This window comes from Apis florea, unplaced genomic scaffold (genome assembly GCF_048593485.1).
Source record: "Apis florea isolate Af1SG1 unplaced genomic scaffold, ASM4859348v1 contig_3203_pilon, whole genome shotgun sequence".
NCBI lineage: Eukaryota > Metazoa > Arthropoda > Insecta > Hymenoptera > Apidae > Apis > Apis florea.
Genome location: NW_028256723.1, coordinates 7,991,379 through 8,014,170, shown reverse-complemented (window position 1 = coordinate 8,014,170; position 22,792 = coordinate 7,991,379). Strand labels below are relative to the sequence as shown.

Here is a 22,792-nt window from a genome sequence, read left to right as displayed (position 1 = left end):
TGAGAGACACGTTCCTCTCCAGTGTAAATCTTTTATTAGAATTATATTCTCTTGTATTTTTCATAACTGCCTTTTCACTCGCCGAGTTCGCATGCCGGATTAAAGCGCGTGCACCTCGTTGGATATTCTCGGAGAATACTGCGGGGCACGAAACACACGAAGCAAACTTTGACTCATAGTTTATTGCGACCGTTTCCATTTTTACTTTCTTTCTCCACGAGGTTTTTTCGTCACTCGTGCGGTTGAAGTGATCGATACTATGGAACTATGGCACCGACAATACGAGAATGGAAAGCTTCGTCAATATTTCCTAGGGTCTTTTTTTTTTTTGTTCTTACACTATTATCATCGACATATCGTTCCGCCCTAGTTTTTTTTTTCCAAATTTTATAGTTATGTATAGTAAATTTATGATAAAAATATTATCGAGAATCAGATTCATCAGATTTTATCTTATGTTATAAATCTAAGCTTGAAAATATATGAATTGCTGAAAATATAAATTTAAAAAGATTATAAATTAATCTCCATTCATATATTGGAATATTAATATTTTCGTTCGTGACACAAATATAAAAGAGTTGGTATACAAAAATATTGAGTTTGAGACTTATTTATTAAATTCATAAACGTTTCATTCAAGATTACATTGAAGATGAAGTAAAACGAAGGTAAAAAATATAATCATTTTGTTTTAGTCAATTATATACTGTCGATACATTAACACTTAAATGTAGGCCGGCAATAGTTATAATTTTAGTGAATTTTTGAAATTTAAAAATTTTACCTAAAAAAAAAAAAAAAAAAAAAAAGTTTAACTTTTTCTTAAATTCGTAAATTATTGTCGATTGTTGACGAAATTATTGACAGCAACAATCGTTTAATATTGGCGCTGTGATTATTTTTAACTCGTTAAAATATTGAGAATCACGTTCGAAAACTTCTTTTAACTTTTTCAAGTAATGAAATTATCTTAATGATCGGAAAAATATATCTAGAAATATTGTAGAAATAAATTTTTTTTTTAGTTTTTCTCTAGCTTAGGTAGAAAACACAAGTACCCTGTCGATAATTACAAAAGAACGGTAGTGTTCCTTGAACGCTTTCGAGAAATAAGAACCTTTCACTTCTTTCATGCGTTCCTCCAGTTTACACGGTTACTGGCGTTTTCATCGTATTACTGTTATTCTTGCCTGCACGCAATGGACGTATCTGCGAAAGCCAATATTTTTTTCTCACTACCGATAAAAGTATGTAATCGGTATATTTCCTCCTCTTCCGCGATAACGAGATGATATCGACGTAACTTTTGTTTAACTCTTCAACAAGTATTAAGTATCGAGGAATTTTATTTACCTTTAAACATTGGTCATTCGTATGGCTTTCATTCGTACTCGACATATCGAATCCGTTTGAGAAAAACGGATTAACAAAAAAAATATTTAAAATCGTTTATCAATTAATTGCATTTTTGAAAAGAATGGAATAACTTTGTCAATAAAATTGTTGTGAAATCTTCCTTCCTTGTTAAGTTATTTGAATTTCCGTCGATATGACGTTAAAAAATTTTTGCAATTTTTGATCATGAATATATATAAATTAAACATAACAATTTCGAAACTTTAGCATTTTCAATACTTTCATTCGTTTGCACGAAAGTCGCGTTTCGAATGTCTTCTTCTTCCACATTACACACACATGTAGATTTCGTCATACGTGATACGATTGCAAACACTTGCGACAAGGCGTACATTCGTTCGATGTCTCATCCCACGTCGATACTCGAATTTGTACGCTTCTCTGTTCTATATTACCATCACGTTACACGGCCGACGCGAAGAATTATAACCTATAAACAAAATAATTCGAATTACCTTGAATATCTCGTTTGATTTGGTTGGACAATTTGATTTTACGATTCAAAAATTTATCCAAAATATTTTTGTCGTCGTTTCGAATGAGCTTGCAGATTAATTATTTTTATGCTCATTAAAAGACATTATTGATTCGACGTATAGCGATGAATCATTGTTACGAAATTCAGGTCAAGTCGAGAAAAAATGTGCATTCTCGAAAGTTGAATCGAGGTATAAAAATAAAAATTAATTTTTTCGATTCTGTCTGTCGCTCAATATATATCATCATTGTGTCTCGTGCTAAGTTCGATTTGGATCGTCTCGACTTCGGTCATTTTAAGACTAGCGAGAAAGAAACTAGACACTAGCAAGATCTAGATATATGTGTGTGGAGGATCGTCACATGTTCCGGATCGGTCTACGAGCCCAATAGAGTTTTACGTCACTACGTAGCACGCGGTAAACAAGTATTCGCGAAACGAGTTTGGCATATTGCCAAAGATTTTCGTATATTCCCGCGATATATGTCCGCCCATATCACCGTCACTTTACATTACTCCTGTCAAGATCGTGTTAAACGACGCTGTTCCTTCTCTTCCGGTAAATTTTATTCTGCAACTTGTGATAGAAAAAAATTAATTCGATAGAACAGAACATTTTATTTGTAATTTCTTTTTTTTTTCAGTCAGTGTATGCGTTGTATGCGTATTTATTAATTGTTTTATTCTTCTATTTTTATTTCGTTTCCACTCGATCGATCACTGTAGATTATCTGTAATTTAAAGTACTTATAGATCTATCTCCGATGAACTATGATTTTGTTGCATTCATATATTGATATATAAACTAGTCTGAAAATTATTTATCTTATCGGTGGTATCACATTTGCTTTGCAAACATTATCTATCACCTTGCCCATTAAATTTGGTAGATAAAATTATTCCAACGTAATTTTGTTCAAGGGGATTACGATTGATCGCCTATTTCAAATTTTTTCGTCTTTTATATTCAATTAGATTCGTTGAACGAAATCTAATTTATATCTCAGGGAACAAGCAACTTTGTTATTGAGCAAACCATACCTGTTGCTGTATTAGCAGTAATACTTTGTAAACTGACCTTTATCGATATCGTATTTCCTCATCTTACACGATGATTGCATCTTCAATCGTTCGACAAAGTTTTCATGGTTAAATGTAATATCTAAATATATATGTATATATATATTGGCGTGTATTTTATTTCAATAAAATTATGACAAATATAAATGGTTTAACAATTGTTAATTAAAAAAAGAAATTTTGAATTAACAATAGTTATAATTGCTATTATATAACGAACTTTATTTCAAATTGGAATTAATTCGTCACAAGTTATTCGCATTCAATTGCTATCGAAGTTCGTAAATATAACCTCACACGTGATAAAATCGGATTTTTTTTTAATATAACTTATCGGTATTTTACTGGTAATAATTTTTTGAAAACAATATAAAACACAAACTATAAACGAACTATAAACTAACTGTAAACTAACGTTACTTTATATTTTGTTTTTTTTTTTTTTTTTTTTTTTTTTTTTTTTAACCATCGATCGATACGAAAATATGTAAAAAATTTACCAACGAAAATAATTAGTCATAACTATATATATATATATATATATATAATATTTATATATTTTTTTGTTTGTTACACTGTGTTTTACTTGCTCTTCCCGCCGCGTATAATAGAGGACCATAGTTGCTGTGTGATACGCATCTATAACAGAACTTGCATGCTATACAGACAAACGTTTCCACGGTTACGAAATAGAGGGCGTACTTACCGCAATGCGCCAGTGACGCGTTCACGAATGCAACAAAGAATATTTTTTCATTTTTAAGAAAAAAGGAAAAAAGAAAAAAAGGGGGGGGGAGGAAAAAGAAATATTTAACAAATAATTTTCACTATTCGCACTTTATTATTATTAATTTTTACGTTTATCGCGCTAGCCAGTCGAATCTAAATATACGGTAAATTTATTCTATTTCGATAGAGACGTTCGAGTGCAACTGTTCAGAATTTTGCGCGAAAAAAACGAAAATTTCAGAATGAAAAGAAGGAAAAGAGAAAAAAGAATCAATCGATTGAGCTACTCGGATTAGAATTTGAATTCAAAGTTTTGTTTGCCGACTGATTGAATTTAATCAATTAAATTATCCAGGTCACCAGCCATTTTTATTTTTTCCTCTAACTCTAAGATTTAAACGGTGGTAAGTCGAATACGTATCGAAATTACGAAATGGTAAAGAAACGGAAGTTGAAAAAATTGAAAAGAGATTTGATCCATCAATTTTGATTGTTGAATCTTATTTCTTCTTCTTTTTTTTATTATAATTCTATTTTCGCTAGATTAGATAAATTAAGTTTTTCCCACTTATCGTGATATTTAAGATTTTGAGGTTAGAAAAAAGAAATTTTAAGTGTACCTTTAATTTTAATGTGTACCTGATGTAACATTATCGTTTCAAAATAAAATGTCATTCAATAGGAATCTACTGAAATATTCACAATATTTTTTTTGCATTATATATAGTTATAGAAAGAATAAATGCAAGTTTCTCAAACAATTTTTCAACACGGTATAAATACTGTTGGTCAATAAGAAGAAGGACGCGTTTCTTACATGAATAGAACGATGCTTAAGATTTTATTCATTTCACACATTGTCGCGATATTTCTCGAGATTCTTTTTTCCGTTTCTCATTAAAACTTGCTTCAAAAAATATATTTATATTTCCCCATGTATTCCATTATTACGTTGCTTATTACTATATCATTTATACATCTCGCATTAATTATAATTATAATAAATTTTAATAATAAAATTAAAAAAATTGAAATATCCAATATTTCTAATATTCGAAGAAAATTATTTCAATTTTAATTATAAATCATTTACTACCGTTTAATTTCGTCTTTTAGATTTAAAAAAAAAAAAAAAAAACAAGGAAAGAGAAGAATAACATCTTGGATAAAATTGTTCCATTATCTTTGACACGTTATTCACTAAGAAGCGTGAATAATTATAAACACCTACTACTATCCACATGAATGGAATAAGGACAAGCTTAACGCGTCAACGTTTGCGAGCATTTATTATTAGAGAATTAATTAATCGATTGACGAGTTATTTTTACCTTTTTTTTCGGTGTCCTAGTTCATCGTCGCCCCGATAATATAAATCTCCCACCTTTCTCCCCCTTTTTCTTTCACAGAAAAGATCAGAAAAGTGAATGTTCAAGAAAGGAAAGAGAACGATCGCGCAATGAATAGGCGAGGTAGTGAACACCATCATTAACCGTTTCGAGGGAAACCTTTCACGTTGTACACCGGAAGTATGCTTGTTCGAGGAAAAAACGATTTTATTAAATTTTCAAGACAACAATTTTCTCTCCACTTATCCGCTTGCGCCGTACGTTGATGTAATTTTAAAGAATCGTCGTCGTCTTATTGACGCACGTGTCCAAGAGAGTGGAAAAAACTTATGCAAACACGAAACGTGTTAATAATCCCCTTTATATTAAAAATGCAAAGAATGTTTTCTTCTTCTTCTTCTTCTTCCCCAGTCTAATGTTAGAACAATAAAAAATTTCACGCTTCTCTCCTATCCGCATCGAAATAAAAACGTCGATTCACCGGGGAATTTTCTTCGGTTTAATCGATCGATGCGAATCGAATTGCGCGTAAAATGAAAAAAGGATCGAGAATTATGAGACAGATTCATAAAAGTGATCACCGTTCATCAATCGTTGCTCCACCTTGAAATCAATATTATTATTTAATAAGAAAATTTGTCGATATACTTTTCAGATACCTCGATGGAGAGTTCCGGTGGCGAGAAGCAGAACGAATCGGACGAGTGCGATGTGACTGCCAATAATCAGCATCATACGAATAAAATGACGGGCCAGGAGGACAGTAACGTGAAAATAAGTAAGGAATTGGGGGAGCAGGAGGCGTTGAAGAATTTGAAGAACTTGGAGAATATAAGTCAGAATGACGAGGCTTCGAATAAATTATCAAAGGCCGTTTCCCAAGAGGACGAGGATGACGAGGACGAGTGCAAAGGGTCGGACGAGGACGAGCTCAAGGAGGAGAAAACGGATGGGAAAAAGGACGAGGATACGTCGAGCGGGACGACGTCGACAAGCACGTCTGACGACGAGTCCGAGACAAGCTCGGACGATAAAACAGAGGCCTCGAAGGCCGATAACACGAAGGCGGTGACGTGCGAGGCGAAGAAAGAGGATCAAACGTCGAAAAATGACGACACAACGGACGACAGCGACATCGAGGACGATCTAATTTCGGCTATCAATTATAACACGATCACCTCGTTGGCCGCCCTCAAGGATATGCTGCAATCCTCGGGCGAGGATTCGGACGGCGTGGACAGTTTCTTTCATCATTACTTCCTCTCCCACGTGAACAGGTTACCGTCGAGGAATCAGACGCACAGCCCTTATCCCTGGGGCAGAAGATTGTCCGAGTGCAAGGAAGAGGATGAATACGAGAACGAGGATGGTAAGAGAGATTTCTTGTGATTTTAATGCGTTTCTTTTTTTGGTAAGAAATTAAAATAAATAGGATGGTTCGTTTTAAATATATCGCCTCGAAAGTGAAAAATGTAAAAAGAAGGGAAGAGACGCGAATTTTTTAAGATTCTAATTTAAATTCTATTGATTCTTCCATTTTGCTTTATGCTAATGTATCGACGGACGTATTACTGCACTTCATGTGAGAAAAAAACGTTAATTATACTATCCCAGTAACGAGTTTTGTAAATATATTCTATTTGATAATTTAATAATTAAAATAATATTATATATTCAAATTGAATTATTAATTATCTACTCGCTTGAGCAAAGTTATTAAATTCTTGTCGATTATTAGAAACGCGATATATAAGAAATATTTAAATTTTTTTTTTTTAAATTAAGAATGATGTTAGAATTAAGAAAGGAAAATTATCTTAAGCATCTTAAGACGATAAGATCTATTTGTAAATTTTTCTCCCGGAACGAATAACTTTAGGATTTAATAGATTGATATTAATAATATTAATATTCTATTAAGATGCAAACGTAATTTCATCGCCCAATTTCGATCAAATCAAAATTATAGAATCATTTACGATATGTTGAATATGTAGAAACGCGTGAGCGGATGGTTGAATTATCGTTCCGCTTTAAAAACCGCGATCGATTCGTTTCGATCGTGTGCACCGCGAATGCCTATGGAAGATTGCGAGAAAAGCGTTACGAAACGCGATTCGGGCATTAAATCGCGCGAAGAGAGCTATTAACAGGAGCTCGCTCGCACTCGTTCAATGAGAGCTAAGATTAGAGCGCGGCCAGTGGTTTAGCTTCGTTTAGTTCCGTTTGGCAACGTTTCTTACTTCTTACCAACACCGCGAGAAAGACACACTCCACTTAGCCAATATTCACACGTTATATTTATCGATTATCTTCCTAAATAGGAAACTTTTTTTTTTTTTTTTTTTTTCTCTCTTTTTTATACATTTTGAAATAATAACGCGTGATCATTGCACGACTGGAAATTATTACCGTGCACGATTTATTTTTCAGCCGAGCCATCTCTGCTAGAGCAACGTTCACGCTGCTTGCGATCTATGGAACACATGAATATAGCTATAGATGCGAACAGTTATTTCATTCAGTCGATGTTTATTTATAGAGTGTCACCGGAAGCATGATATTCCGCGTTTGTAACGATGTAATAGAGCGCTTGCACAGCCTCTTCGCGCAACATTCTCGAATCTTTGTAATTTCGAAAAATTAATTTTCTTCTCCCCTTTTCTTCTGTGAAGGATTCTTACAATTTATATTTAAAATTATTCGCTTTAGTACTTACTTAGAATTTCCCTTCCAATTGTTAAAACAATTGGAAATCTATCGAAACGATGAGTAGCTCTCAGAATGATGCGTTATTATTATTATTATTATTACTATTTTTTTTTTTTTTCATAACACATAAGAATAACCAAATATTCGCGTGAAAAAAAATATGTATACACGTACACGTGTACAATAACGTTGCGCACGATGTCACAGGATAAAATCTGGCACACGAGTGTAGCTAGATTTCGTACGATCTAAGACTAATATTTAGCATAACCGAGAACCTTGAAGAGGGCGAGCGTGACCGAATGGAAGAATAACGGCTCTTTGTCTCGAATTGCGCGTCAACGGTCGCCAACGGTCGCCAACGGTCGTCCTCCCCCTCCTACTCCTCTAACCCCCCCCTCTTTGTCTCGTGTTCCAGCGAAAAACATGGACGCCTCGAGCGCCGAGGATACCGTGCAAAGCAGCAAGGACGATGCCACGTTGAAAACCGAAGAATCCGAGGAGAGGAACGAGAGCGTCTCCTCGAAAGCCTCTAGTCCATCTTCCTCCGAGAAATCGAGTTCCGAAAGGATCGATCAAAAATCGTATCCCGCCGCCTCCTCGAGCATCCCGGAGCCGAAGAGTCAAACCGCTACCTCCACGGTTACCTCCATGACGACAGCGTCGGCGGCATCGTTGACAACGTCGACGACCACGTCGTCGACGGCCACGCCGATGGCGGCGACAACGGTGGCGACGACGGCGACGACAACGACGACGACGACGACGATGACGACGACGACGACGACGACGACGACGACGACGACGACGATGACGACGACGACGACGACGACGACGTCACCGCCGCGTCCACCATCACCACCACCACCGCCACGTCGTCCAGGTTCACGACGTCGACGGTGACCTCGCCGACGTCGAGCACGAAGCCTCCGTTGAGAAGGAGGCACACGACCGGGCCAGGAATGACCTTCCCAGCCACCGATCCGCCGACGTATTCGAACAGCATGACCTTCTCCAGGACCAGCCCCCTCCCTAGCCCTCACTTCGACAAAAGGTTCTTCGACAGCAGTTTGATAGAGATGAAGAGTCAGGCGAGCAGCTCCAGCACCCTTGATTACGACTCGACGGAGGAGGTGTGGGTTCGCAGAGTGGACTTTGTCCAGGAGAGGAAGAGGAAGGTGAGCGTGGTATTTCTTTATTTTTTTCGTTCGAATACGCAAATATAGTATGGGATGTGTAGAGAAAAATGTGAGATGAACATTTTCCTTCGCCGTTGCTTTGTTTGACGAAAATTATTAACGAAAAACGCTGGCCAATCACGTTAATACTTGGTTGAACGAGAAACGAAGTGATTGGCCGGTGTTAATACGTCGTTGATAAAATCCGGTGTTAATGTTTCCACATTTTTGAGACACCCTGTATATATTTTGTATCGTGATTTACATTTTGAGAAAAGATATTATAAAATTTTCCCTACGCCATTAAAACTTAACCTGACCGTTAAGAATTCGCTTACACGAATTTTCGTACGAGTAGCAGGAACGTTTGTTACGTCTAATTGCAATAATTGATTAATTGGTACGGAGAAGTAATCTATCTAGCAAATTTGTTTACAACGTTTGCCACTTGAACGGTTGCGAAAGTGAACGGTCGCGCGAGAATATCGCGAGAGATGACGGAAATGGAAGATAGAGTTTCAGATTGCGACACGATTGTTCGCTTTATATCTTCTTTTATTTTACAATCTTCATAAAACATCCCGCTAGGCGTGTATACACACAGACAGATGGACAACTAGGTAAAAAGTGATTTTACGCAATTATGTGTAAAAATAAATTTCGAATTTAAATTGATATTGAATTTGGAAAATTTTTTTAATCCAATTACGAATTAGTTATCATGGAGAGAATAAACAATATGAAAATTATAGAGCCTAGATACTTTTCAACTGAATTTCCTGTGCTTGGACAGGAAACGATCGATAGCAATAATAGTGTTCGTTTCCGCTAGAAGAATGGAAAAAAATAATAGGTAGTTTCATGAAAAATACATTATTTTATTTACATCGTTATCTTTAAAGAAAAAAATTAAATGTGTAAAAATGGACGTTCGTTGATAACCGAGTGACCATTTAAAGTATCGTTTACAATCAGCAAGGTGTGGTCGTTAACTATAATCTTCACGAACGACCAATCACTGGCATGCCATCATTGATTGGTTCTTCTTTTTCTTTACGCGTGATCTCATCGAGCGATTTTTTTTTTTTTAAATACATTTACTTTAAATACACTTTAAGTGATGTACGATTTTTTTTGTTAATTGTTTGGTATTAAAACGAATTTAAAAATTCGTTTCGAATAGTGAAATCGCGTTTCTTTAAAATTTCATGTTCAAGAATACAGAGTTTGTGACTCAAATAAGCCAACTTTTATAAATATCGAAAGTAACGAACAATCGTTATAAAACATGGATATAAAGCGAAATAATCGCAAGAAATTTCCCTTTTTCTTCTGGAAACATTTGCTTTGAATATGAAATTTCGCAAAGTAAAGCTAGATACGAATCCTTTTAATAAACTCTTTCTTATTCGTAAAATAATATTCTATATATTCATATAGTAGTAAAATAATTAGCAAATTTATATTTTATTATTAAAAATAATATTAATAAATATAGAAATTTCCAAACTTTTTATTTTAATTATAGATAGATAATTTTATAAATATACTTCTTCAAAAGAAGTGAATAAGTCAAGATCATATATATCGATTTATATGATTTTTATAAAAATAAAACATATAATAAAATTTGTTACGTCAGACATATAAATAAAATTTGTTGTTACGTCAAGTTGAGATTGACATATAATGCATATATTGCAAAAGTTGCAATGCAATATTAAAATATTAGATATTCACCTAAAGATTAGATAAAAAGTATATATTTTATAGTGAATAACAGTAGATAAAATTAAAAAGAGTAGAAAATATTATTTCACTTTCAATGGTATGATAATAATAATGAATTATCGTTATTAATTCTTACGTGATACTGTAATCTTCAACGATTCTTATTAAAAAAAATTTCAATTGAAATCAATCACATGAAATCTTAGAGACATAAAGATTTGCATTTCTGAATTCGTGATATCGTTCGGCCCAGATCCCGATATGTGACTTTAATGTTTCATAGGCGAGGGAGGTTAGGTACAAGGCTTCTTTTAAGCTCTATCGATTCGGTCGAAACACGAATTACAATGCGTTGAGGGCTGTTATGATGGATGCCTCGACACGTAAGATCTCCTTTACGAATGCTTTTCGTGCGTGGATTGTTCATTGAATTAGTAACGCGCAGAGATTAGATCAAGAAATAAAAGAGGACGAAAGAAAATTCGTAACGAATATATACCGATATGTTTATAGTATATCGATCAATAATGCTAATTGAATATTGAAGAAAAGTGTAATATAAATACATATCTACATTCTTAATCGTATGATTTTGTATTATATGAAGATTTGTTAAAATCTATTAGTAAAATTAAGTGAAATAAACGCGTTTTATTTGTTGTTTGCGATATTTTACTCTTTGTTGCGTAACATGGCTGTCTGACGACTCATAAGCCCGTTTTAGAGTACAAAGAATTTTACACGTGCTTCGTGTTCGCTATAGGCATTCGAACTGAGTAATTGCATACTCTATATATTTAGTCTATTTTAGTCGTAACATTCTTAAACCGTATTTGTTTGAATAATTGTTGTATCGACATTTTCGATAATGAGGGTCGTTTAACATTTTTAATTTTTTTTTTTTTTTTTTTGAGATGGAAAGAAATTGGTATACATCCTTATCATCAAACGTTCACTTCTCGATATAGTATCATATTATTTGCACTAGTCGTTGATAGATGGCGATGCGATATATTGTACCTTAGCTGCCATCTTTATGAAATTATTTTAAATGAAAACTAATTGAACATTTTAAACCCTCTATCCAAATATCGTATAACTTGTTAACGTTGTAAATAAAATAATTTATTCTTTTGTTTCGACTCCGTTGCATTTTAATGACATATAGTTCATATTTTATAGATATTTTCAGAGAATCGTGGAACATATTTATATCTCATCGTATAGAATATTTTTTTACCATTTTCAATATCAAAGGATATAAAAAAAAGAATACGAGTTAAGAAAAGTAATTGATATTCAATTTCATTTTTATCACGAAATTATTAAAAATTAATAAGTAAATGTAAAAATTATATTATATTTTGTTTCTATTTATTAGATTAGGCAACCATAAAACAATCATGAGTATAAAGTGATTAGTTGCATGTTATTCCCATGTTCTAAGATGTAAAGAAATCATTGTAATCAGTGAGTATAAATCGTTAATTACTGTTACTGTATAATAACTTTTTCTAACCTTCTTGATATTATGTGATGGCAATAATCGTTTTTTTGCCTATAGTTGCAAAATATATTGGTATTCAACGTAACAAGATAATAAAATATAAAGAAAAGAAATATATAGGTATGTAATGTGTAATTCATTCTATATAATCGTGAATGATACGATAATAGATTAACAATTGAGTTTATCAATTAGACAAGAATGTGTATTGAAATCACGATTAGGTTGTGTTTTTCAAATTTTTGAACCGGTGTATATTCGAAGTATTATCTTATTCGTGATAAGAGAGTATTACAACAATCCTCCAGGGAAAATTATTTATCGATATGATTTCTCGGCAATATGAAAAGATACGAAACAAATGATAGTGAATTTCTGTGGCCTGTACCACCCACGAGCACTGTCAGTCTACGATGAAATCTCGATAGGATCGACGGTACTTGCGTCATGATTATTTGAAAGCTTTGGTAGTGCATTATTTTCTCTTTAACCTATGAAAATATGACAGTGTCATTGGGACGAATTCGGAAATATTCTCTAGTCCCGTATCTAGATCGATGTCCAGAGTTCCGTGGCACTGATGGACATTATAAGGTATTCGAAACTACTTCTCTAATCTTTAAATTTAAAAATATAAAATAAAATAAATTTAAAACGTATGATTTTGTTTGTTGTAAAAATCTATTTTATTAACAAATAATTTATTTCGTATGATTTTGATTTGAGGTTAGGTAAATGTTAATTGCTTGAAATATTTATTAAACGAGAGATATTTTTAATTTGATTTGCGATTCATATAATTAGAATACATGAATGATGCAAATGATAGTATAGTCATCTGATGATCTGTTTGAATAATTTGTTAGAGATACATCCGTTCTTTTTACTTAGAAATTTACTTGATATTGATCGGAAGTAATTGTGCAATAATTGCATATATTTATACACTTCATTGATTGGTTCTGATTTCAATGCTGATTTTAATTTAATTGCAAATATGAATTTTTATAGAAAATTAATTCTTAAAATAAATTCTTTTTCAACTATGAAATACAATGTTATTAAATGTTATATATAATAATTAAGTAATTGAACAAAACGTGATTCTAAAAATATAATTCATTATAATTAACGAATGTTTGCTATTCAAAAATAAATATATATATATTTTTTTAATATTAATTCATTAGAGTAATTCACATAATGTTTATTCATTCATTCGTTCATTTAAAAAGAATAACATTTCAGTTAGTTTTATTTTTGAATATTATTTTTCTTCATCAATTAACAATAAACAACAAATAATATTTTTAAAATTACTTTTACATTTCTTAAAATATTTAAGAGGTTTATTTGCGCTTTAAAATATTCCTTAAAATTAACAGTTTTTTTTCTCACAAGAAATTCTCTTACATGTTTACAAATTATATTAACAAAGATCTTTTGTGTTAATTAAGATATTTATTAATCTTATCTTATGTTTCTTTAATTGATTTAATTCATGTAATTGACTATTAAAAAAATTGCATCAAGATTAAGAAAATTACATTCGTAAAATAAAAAATAAAAAATATAGCTATTTATATATATATATAACAAACTGAAATAAATTATTTTATTAAGTTTTACTATTTATCATTCCTTATTTTTATTATTTCAATCTATAATTTATTTTATTTTATTTAAATTTCAAATAATTCGGTATAATAAAAATACGTATGTATGTCCTTATACATATTGTACTTTATGGTGCAATTAATTTTACTTACAATCTGATACAGTTCTGACATAAATTTTCAAACTAGCCAAGTCATTCTTTATTTTTCCAAAGAGTTCCAACTCGCGTCCTTTGTTGTTTATTTTCGTTGGCATCTTGTATCCGTCCTTCTGGAAGCTGTAAGTACGTCCTTGTTCCCCGGTATCGAACGATTCAGCAATGTGCACGTGGTTTCACAATAAAGTTCGCCAACTCTTTGCGATAAAATTACTATGTAAGTGCCTCATTCTTGAATGTAGCCACCTTTGAAGTATATATACTTGGAAAGCTATGCACCAATGCCAATGTTACTCATCCTTGAAAACAATTTTGGAAATATTCTTTTGAAATGCTCTTCGTAGCTGTTGTGTCACTTGATGTTAATAATAAAGTCATCAAAATGACTTTCTTTCAACATTTTCTTTTGAATTTCGAATCATTCTGATTTCCATTTTTAACAAAATACATGTATATCTAATTATAAATCTATGTTTTTCTTTAAAATTCAGAAGTTTTTTAAAATACTACAAAACATTGGTCGATTTCCTTACCAGATCCAGCACCAATTTTGATTTACCTCTGATTTCATAACAATCGTTATTGTGTCATGTGATTCACGTGGTCTTCTATCTAGACGTTTAGACCTAGACAACAACGTTAATTTAAAACGGCAGTCGAGCTCGGCACAGCGAATAAAACAAATCGCGATTTACACGAATATACACTTGTTTGTTCGATGAAACTAATAACGGATGTATAAATTGCACGAAAGGTTATGTGAAGTTGAACGACCATTTTGTATCCCTGTGTCATGCGACACATGTATTTTGTTTTGTTTCAATTGTAGTTCCTTTTGTCCCGTTGAAACTTTATGTTCGCATTGATTTTATTTTTCTTTTTCTTTTTCTTTCATTTCGTCCTGGCGCTATAAGTATTTTATTTTTATCTCTGATGAATCTTTTATCTTCCTTTTTCACCTTGTCTCGATCGAGTTCTATATTTTTCTTTTACAAATTTTTATCTCAAAGAGCGCGAGATAATTTTTTAAGCATGCTTTTGTTATGGTCACTGAATCTCTTTATTTTATTTTTTTACACTATGATGTCAGAATCACACTTTATCGTTTCGAGATAATGATCACGTATAATTATATGTATTTTGAAAATTTTCTATTTATCATCGAGAGTTTTATTTTTCCCAAAAAATATATTAAATATTATTAAATAATTACGTAACTTTCTAACGATATATTATATTTATCATCATTTTGGAAAATGACGTGAAAATTATATCTTGGTGATATAATTATATGCATAATTTGATATTCGATTTGTAATTTTTAAAATTACCTTCATAAATTTTAAAAAATTTGAAGTATTGAAGATATATTCATCTAGATAAAATTTGTGACAATCACGATATGTATTTGTTGGGATATAGCGGATAATTCTATGAAATGAATAACTGTGCTTAAAGATTCGAATTGGACACTCTGTATAGTGTACACGATACGGAAGTACTATTTGCATATACAGTTACACACATTATTTATTCAGACACTATCGTATCTCTTAATTTGTTACCTTGTATACAAATGAAATATTTAACTATCTCCTTGCTTATGACACGTGCCAATAATAATAATCATTATAGATATATGGATTTCATAGACTTAAAGAAAAATATTATTACAGTTGAAAAAAATCATGAAACTTTTTAATCGAAGCATATTATCAATAGCATATTGTTGAGCGATATAAAATCATAAACAACAATATAATAAAACAATAATTTCATCTATATAATTAATTAAGAGATATTAAAATGTGCTTACAAATATCTGTCCGCAAAAAGAAACGAAGAAGAAAATTACTTAAATGCTTTAGCGCCAAAATAAAAAGAATTGGGGATACGTACGTAAAATCTCTTAACACGGATGATGTCTCAGATCGATCGAGGTTAGGATTAGAATTTATGTCCAGAGTGAATACAATTGTACGAATGGTAACGATCGATCGAATTTATACGGTTTCTTCGTGGCCATGTATTTCTACGAAACGTCTTGGCATCGTACGATTTAATACGGGCCGATAAATTAAAAAGAAAAATATAATTCAGTCAGGTAGAGAGGTTATGTCGCGCAAGTTGGACGACAAACGTTTGTAATATGGTGAAGTAAAATAAATATTTGTGCATGTTTGCCATCTCAACATGAGATGATTTTCAAAGTTTTTGTATTGCGAAATCTTCAAGAGACTGCCGAGAGTTTGCTCAATGATTTGATACCAAATTATGTCCGAAGGGTATGAAAAAGGAAAATCAATTTAAAGAATATTAGAGAATAATGTATGATTAATCGCGTGTGTGTACTTATTTTTTTTTTTTTTAAAGGATATATTTTTATTTATTTTAAAATTTTATTATTAATAGAAATTATTTTATATTTTTTCAGGAGACGTAAAATATAAAAATATAGCGTGCTTTTCTTTGGTTCTGTTTTTATATTAGGTTAGGTAGCTAATATTTCTTATCTGACTGGTTAATAATCATAATAAATGAAAATTTATAAGATATGTGTAAATACTAGATCATCATATGGTAATAACGATCATAGATAAGGACATGAGTTTCTGCATCATTTATTATGTATTTCATTTTTTATTGGGAAACATAGATGACAATGTATACGTAATGTAATCTTTTGTTTTACTTAAAAATAATGATTTCTGTTAAATGAAAGTATTTAATTAGTTCATATATGAATCCTTTAAATCTTGCATAAAATAAATTTACATTTTTTTTTCAGTTTATATTTAACGTATAATTAATAATAGATTTTCAAATGATCGAAATGAAGGTTATATTATTTTTCATAACAAGCGAGTTTACGTGTATAAAACATTAGATCATTTATATATATGTATATAATAGATTGTTCATTGGAAATATTCCAACCGATTGTTCAATATAATTGGAAATATTCCAAGAATTTGTGCGATGCTGTGTAAAAAACGAGAAATAATATTTCTCTGGCTTAACAGATTATTTGAAATCCCAAGAATTTCGTACTAATACCATATAAGCATCATTTGGATTGGTAGATTATCACGAACAATAAATGTCAATAATAAGTTTTCAATTCTACTAATTGTGACATTTTATCTTTTTTCGCATTTGAAATCAAATAAAATTTAATATTAAGAGCTATAAATAATACATCAGATGGTAATACTATATATGATCTTCGCCGTTCAATGGCTGGGTCATTTTTGATCCAGTTGACTTAACCATGGACGATAACATTAATTACATAGATAATAAAAATTAGATAAGTTTGGATTTACTGACACGAATCTCTTTTGTCATTCCATGACTCGTATTCCGAGAGTTAAACGATTAAAATTTTATTCAATTTTTTATGAATCGAGATGGCGTTATGCTAAAAATGTTATGGATGTATGGAAGAGAAAAATATACGAATCTTTAGAATTCTTATTAAAAACAAACCGAAAATTTTAATTTATTGCAATATTTTGAGATTGTTTACGTGTACTTTTCCATGGCAGTAAAATAGCCAGAAAATTAGAAGAACCAACTAGTTACAAATTTGGATACAATAACTTTTAGGTTATGTTTATCTTTTTATAGATTCATAATCGATTTGCTATCTCGGTACGTGTTCTGTTTGTCGATTTTTCTTTGTAATTTTATTAATATAAATTTTATAATGTATCGTCAAGTGTAATATGATTAATATCAAGATTAATGATGCGAAATTAACGAATTCACGGCTATTCGTGATAAACGTTCATTTTTTTCAACAACGATAACTCGAATGATATTTCTTATGATCAAGAAAACATATGACATATCGAAATCTCTTGTTGCAAGACATTTTGTAAAAAAAGCGATCGATGATAATCGAGCTAAATATAAAACATCATCGTATTATCTAGCTTTGTTGATTAAATAATCGTATCTAATCTTATTTTCTTATTGTAAAGTTTTAGTTCCATTAGCAATAGAAGTTTATTACAACTTTTTGTCTATTAATTTTTCAAAGTATCAAAGTCAATAGTGAATGAATAATTTTTCTTCAGTAACTGATAAGATTTTTTTCCTGAAAAATATTATTCATAATATGTCATACGCTTTAGAATGATGAATTATAATAGTAATCGAAATCAAAATAATAACAAATTCTAATAATTGGAATAGTAAGAATAGTATAATAAATTTTGTATAATAATAATTATAAATCTATATAAATTGAAATTCCAATATAAATATATAATTTAAAATAATTATATATATTTTATATGTATAATAATTATTATAATGATTTTTACAGGAACTTGGATCGCAACCATTACCAACTATCGTAACCGAAGATGCAGATACTTCGGGTCAAGCGTCTCACGATCAAGGTCATAGGCCACGAGCAGGTAAAATGATTATATTATCATTTAATTGAATGACATGGTTAAATTTTTTATCAGATTTATCTCTAATGTTTTCAATCATTACGACAGGGACTTGGGGTTCGCATTCTAGAACTATCAGGAAGCCCACCTCGGGCAGTGCTCCTGGTTCTGGAAAATCAACTCCTCTCCCGCAGCAAGTGGAGCCTTCAAGTTCATCAAGTTCAAGTAAAGGCAAGAAAGTTTCTGGCACGCGATCTGGCTCCACTAGTCGTAGTAATAGCCGTAGTAATAGCGCGGAACGCAGAAGAAGTGGTGGAACTGTTGATGACACAGCCAGTCCTACCAAAAAACCAGCACTCTTTGATGCGTTTAGGCCAAGGAGTAAATCTGATGCTAGCAAACGAAAACCCAGTATTATAGCGAATATGAAGAGCGCTATGCAGGTATAATAATAATTTTTGTAAAAAAAAATGAAATGAAATGAATTGTAGAAAAGAATAGAATATATAGTTTCTTATATTATGAAATGATATTTATAAAATATTTGAACATATATACAATATAATATATATATATCGCGAATATAACAGACATAATTTTATTCTATAAATTGCCAACCGTTGTTAAAGAAGATTTCGTAATGACGTAAGATTTGTATAACAGATAATGATGAAATATCATGAAAAAAGAAGTAAAATGATTTAAATAGGATAATATATATCTATAAGAAATTAATTATAATGGCCAATTGAGATGTTTCGAGAGTTATTTGTATTAAAAAATCAATAAAAAAATCATATTATGTCAATGTAATAAACCATTGGATATCTTGCAGCATTCTCTGCACAGAGGCTCACATGGAAGTTCAACGACAGATATACGTACAGATAGGGATCATCATAGAGATGGCAAGGATCATAAGGAAGGTAAAGAACCTATGGGACGTCCTCGAGCAGGTTCAGAAAGTAGCAGAAATCCTGTTAGTAAAGTTATGGATCTAATTAGACACAGAAGTCACAGTACCCTTAGTGCAGATGACAAACGAAAAGCGGTAAGCGATTTATTCTATTATAGAAGTTTAAAATTCACTATTTTTTTCTTTTTGTTATAATATTGCAATGGTGTTTGTTATGAATACTTATGAATAACCGACTTAGCGTTTAAGATAGTTTCCTACTTTATCATGAATAATACAACTTGGTAATTGTTTTCATCAGAATGTGAAATATAAAATAAATTTATTTATGTATAGCCATACTGGACATGATCTCGTACTTAAAAATAAAATCCGAATAACAATTATATTTAAATAAATAAATAAATAGATATATTATTTTATGAGATTTCATCGTTGAAATATCATATTCTGAATTACCGATCGTGTAAAAGATCTGAAATTCAATTTATACATTTACATTTAGTTTTAATTTTCATCACAACTAATGCTCTGTAATTTTATTCTCTGCTGAATCGTTAAAGTTGAAAACTACATTCAAATGGTAAAAGCTTCATAAATGCAAGTTTATTTCGTACCTACTTTTATTAATATTAAATACATAAAATAATTGATTTAACGCTTAAAATTTTATAATAAATATAATAATGTTATTAATTTAATTTTTTGCATTCTGTTAATAAAGAATACAAAGTACGATTTACAAACATTTAACATTTCAATTATAATACTAAAAAATTTATTCAATTTTTTTATCTTGCTTATTTTATTTTAAATTATTTCGAGATTAAGTATTGATACATGTATCAATATATCTTACAAGAAAAATTTTCTAAAAATTGGATGAGGAAACTAAAAAATTAGGGCGAATTCTTATAGGTTATGCTCATTTCTGCCCGAGTTCTAAACAAAGAAGTTAAAATGTCGTTTCAATGTTTCTCTTCTCGACAAAGCGTGACTTTTAAGGTCCATTGTTTGATTCGTTTTAACAATAAAATCTCAGCAAACAAAAGAATGTTAATTAAATTTTGATGTTGATGATTACGTCTTTACCTTTTTTTTCGACTATATAATTTTAGAAAAACATTTTTTGCTATTTTTGTAATTATTTTAGCATTAATTTTTGTTCATCAAACATGTTATTATATACTATCATATCTTATAATTCTTATATATTTTATCACAATATTAGAATATTAATTTAAATGAAAAAACGAATTATTATATTTTATTATACATATGTGTTGTTTTAACATAAAAATTTAATTTAATTTTTTACATAGAAGAGATGAATTCACTGAACAGCAGTGATTCTTACAATAAAGTTGTAAATAGTATTTGTTTGAACATTGAAATCATCAATTCATTCTTCATCATTGTTTATTTTAATAAATATAGTTTTCAAGTTTTTTTTTATGTCAGTAAAACTTGCAAACTTTGAAGATTTTTAAATCCCGCCTATTTATCTTTAAAATTATACATTAATCAACTTCATTTATTTCTAAATATACATACATTTTATCTAATACTTAAATAAACAATAAATTGTACATTCATTGATTGAATTATTATTTCACTTATTTTTGTCTTCGATGCTTTGTTTTATTTTTAATTTTTTTTATTTTTTTTCATGATTTAACCATAAAACGATTTTTATCTGAATATTTTCCAACGAAACTCTTTTTCGCGTTTCAACGTTCTTGGTCATATGTCACATGACTCGTTAGTGCTGAAACCAGTTTCGCTTCTCCTACCGATCACAATACCGTAACAGTTTCGTTACTTCGTTCTTGGAAATTTATTCTCTTGTTCTCTTTAGAATTAAAATTTTTTTGAGATAATTGAAATTTTTATTATTTTTTTTGTAACGCCATTATTTAAAAAAAAAGTATTCGAGATTCGATTTTATTTTTGAAAAATGCATAGAATTTTTCGAATTTATTTAAAAGCTAAAAGACATCGTATAAAATTTCAAAATTATATGTTGAAATGAAATTTTAAATTTAATCGAGTACGAAGAGAATGTTTTCATTCGAACTTTATGGAACAAGATTAATTAATTCATTAATTCATTTTATTTTCACATAAATTTTTGGAACGAATAATTTATATATTTTTATCAATTGATTTTAATTCTCTCGTGTAAGCTAAATTTAGTTTATTTTGAAATATCATAGGAAAAATAATTTAAGTAACAGATAAACTCTTTGCGCTATTAGGAAATCTATTTTTTACGCAGTTGACAATGTTGAAATATAATAGGTCATCTCATAATATCATTTCGATGATTAATTTTAATGAACAAATTTTTACTTCTCTTTTCCAAAGATATTTTATCCTTTTTTGAAAAATTTTGCCACTTGAAAAAGTTGAAAATTTAAATATCAAATGAAAAATGAAAAAAAATAAACGGGGATTCGTTAATATTGTTAAAAGAATATAATGAATAAATATATATATATATCGATTTGTTAGATTTATGGATATTTATTATTTATCTATTTTTTCTGAAATCCTTCTTTTTAATGAGTTTAACATTAAGATGCAATTTTTTACAATCAGTTTTATTTTAAATGCTATAATATGTATATTTTAAAAAAAAAAATTTATATTTTTTGAATTTTTAAACGTGAAACCTGAAAAAATTTCATAAATCAAGTGTTAATATCAATTATTTATTCTACAATCTATTTACTTCATTTTATCATTGCTTTTATAATATACAGTTAATATATTTGCAGAATCGATTCCAGAAGTCAAAATAAACATAAAAGTTGATAAAAGTTAATTGAGGCTTATTTATTTGATTATAAGCAATTTAAATTTGCATTAGATGAAGCAAGACAGAGCTAGAGCGATACGGCAATGCAACAAAGATAAAGTTATCTCGTTCTATCTGATCTAACAAATTTCAATTGCTTATAGCTTGAATAATCTTCGACCGACATTTTTATATATTAGTTTTTATGTTTGTTTTGACCTCTAGAATTGATTCTCCAAGTAGTCGCACGAATATATTAACACTTTACATAACCGAATATCGTAACATTGAAAAAGAATCTTTTGGCAGATTGTCGCTCGTTTGTTTATCATAATTATACATTACTTATCCAGTTCTTCATACGAATTATACACAATGAATATAACTCGATTACACGGTTAAAATATTAAATAATTCTATATAAGTTAAATTACATTTCTAAAACGTGTTATTTTTAAGATAACCTAACAAATAGTTCAAAGTATTCCACTTAAATTATAGCATGCTTTCTCCATCGATAAAACATTTTATTTTTTCTAATATATCCTGTCACGTTATTATTAATATCATTATTCTTTCGAATTAGAATTTTTCACTAGCTCGCGATTCGATTCGATATATATAATACGTAAATAGAATTCGTTGGACGCACAGGTGGTTCGAATCTATGACGTTCCGGTAGTATTTTGGTGGGAGTCACGTTTTTATGTAAG

General features: G+C 30.3%; 1 protein-coding gene and 1 long non-coding RNA gene across 3 annotated transcripts in view; one reads left to right on the top strand and one right to left on the bottom strand.

The window, feature by feature from the left end:
• SNF4Agamma (SNF4/AMP-activated protein kinase gamma subunit) overlaps nt 1-22,792 on the top strand; it is a 97,729-nt gene that overhangs the window by 13,630 nt on the left and 61,307 nt on the right. The window contains exons 2-7 of the mRNA XM_086910943.1: nt 5,711-6,424; nt 8,186-8,464; nt 8,626-8,945; nt 18,291-18,384; nt 18,472-18,806; nt 19,199-19,414. Coding sequence (XP_086767069.1) covers nt 5,719-6,424; nt 8,186-8,464; nt 8,626-8,945; nt 18,291-18,384; nt 18,472-18,806; nt 19,199-19,414 — 1,950 coding nt within the window. The 5' untranslated portion in view covers nt 5,711-5,718. The remainder of the gene's footprint in view (nt 1-5,710; nt 6,425-8,185; nt 8,465-8,625; nt 8,946-18,290; nt 18,385-18,471; nt 18,807-19,198; nt 19,415-22,792) is intronic.
• Nucleotides 598-8,023, bottom strand: LOC147657245 (uncharacterized). Of its 2 annotated transcripts, none has more exons than XR_015292868.1 (2): nt 7,775-8,023; nt 598-1,849 (listed from the first exon to the last, which is right to left on the bottom strand). It is a non-coding gene; the product is annotated as an uncharacterized LOC147657245 (long non-coding RNA). The 2 variants fall into 2 exon arrangements; XR_015292869.1 differs by lacking the exon at nt 7,775-8,023 and adding an exon at nt 2,976-3,113.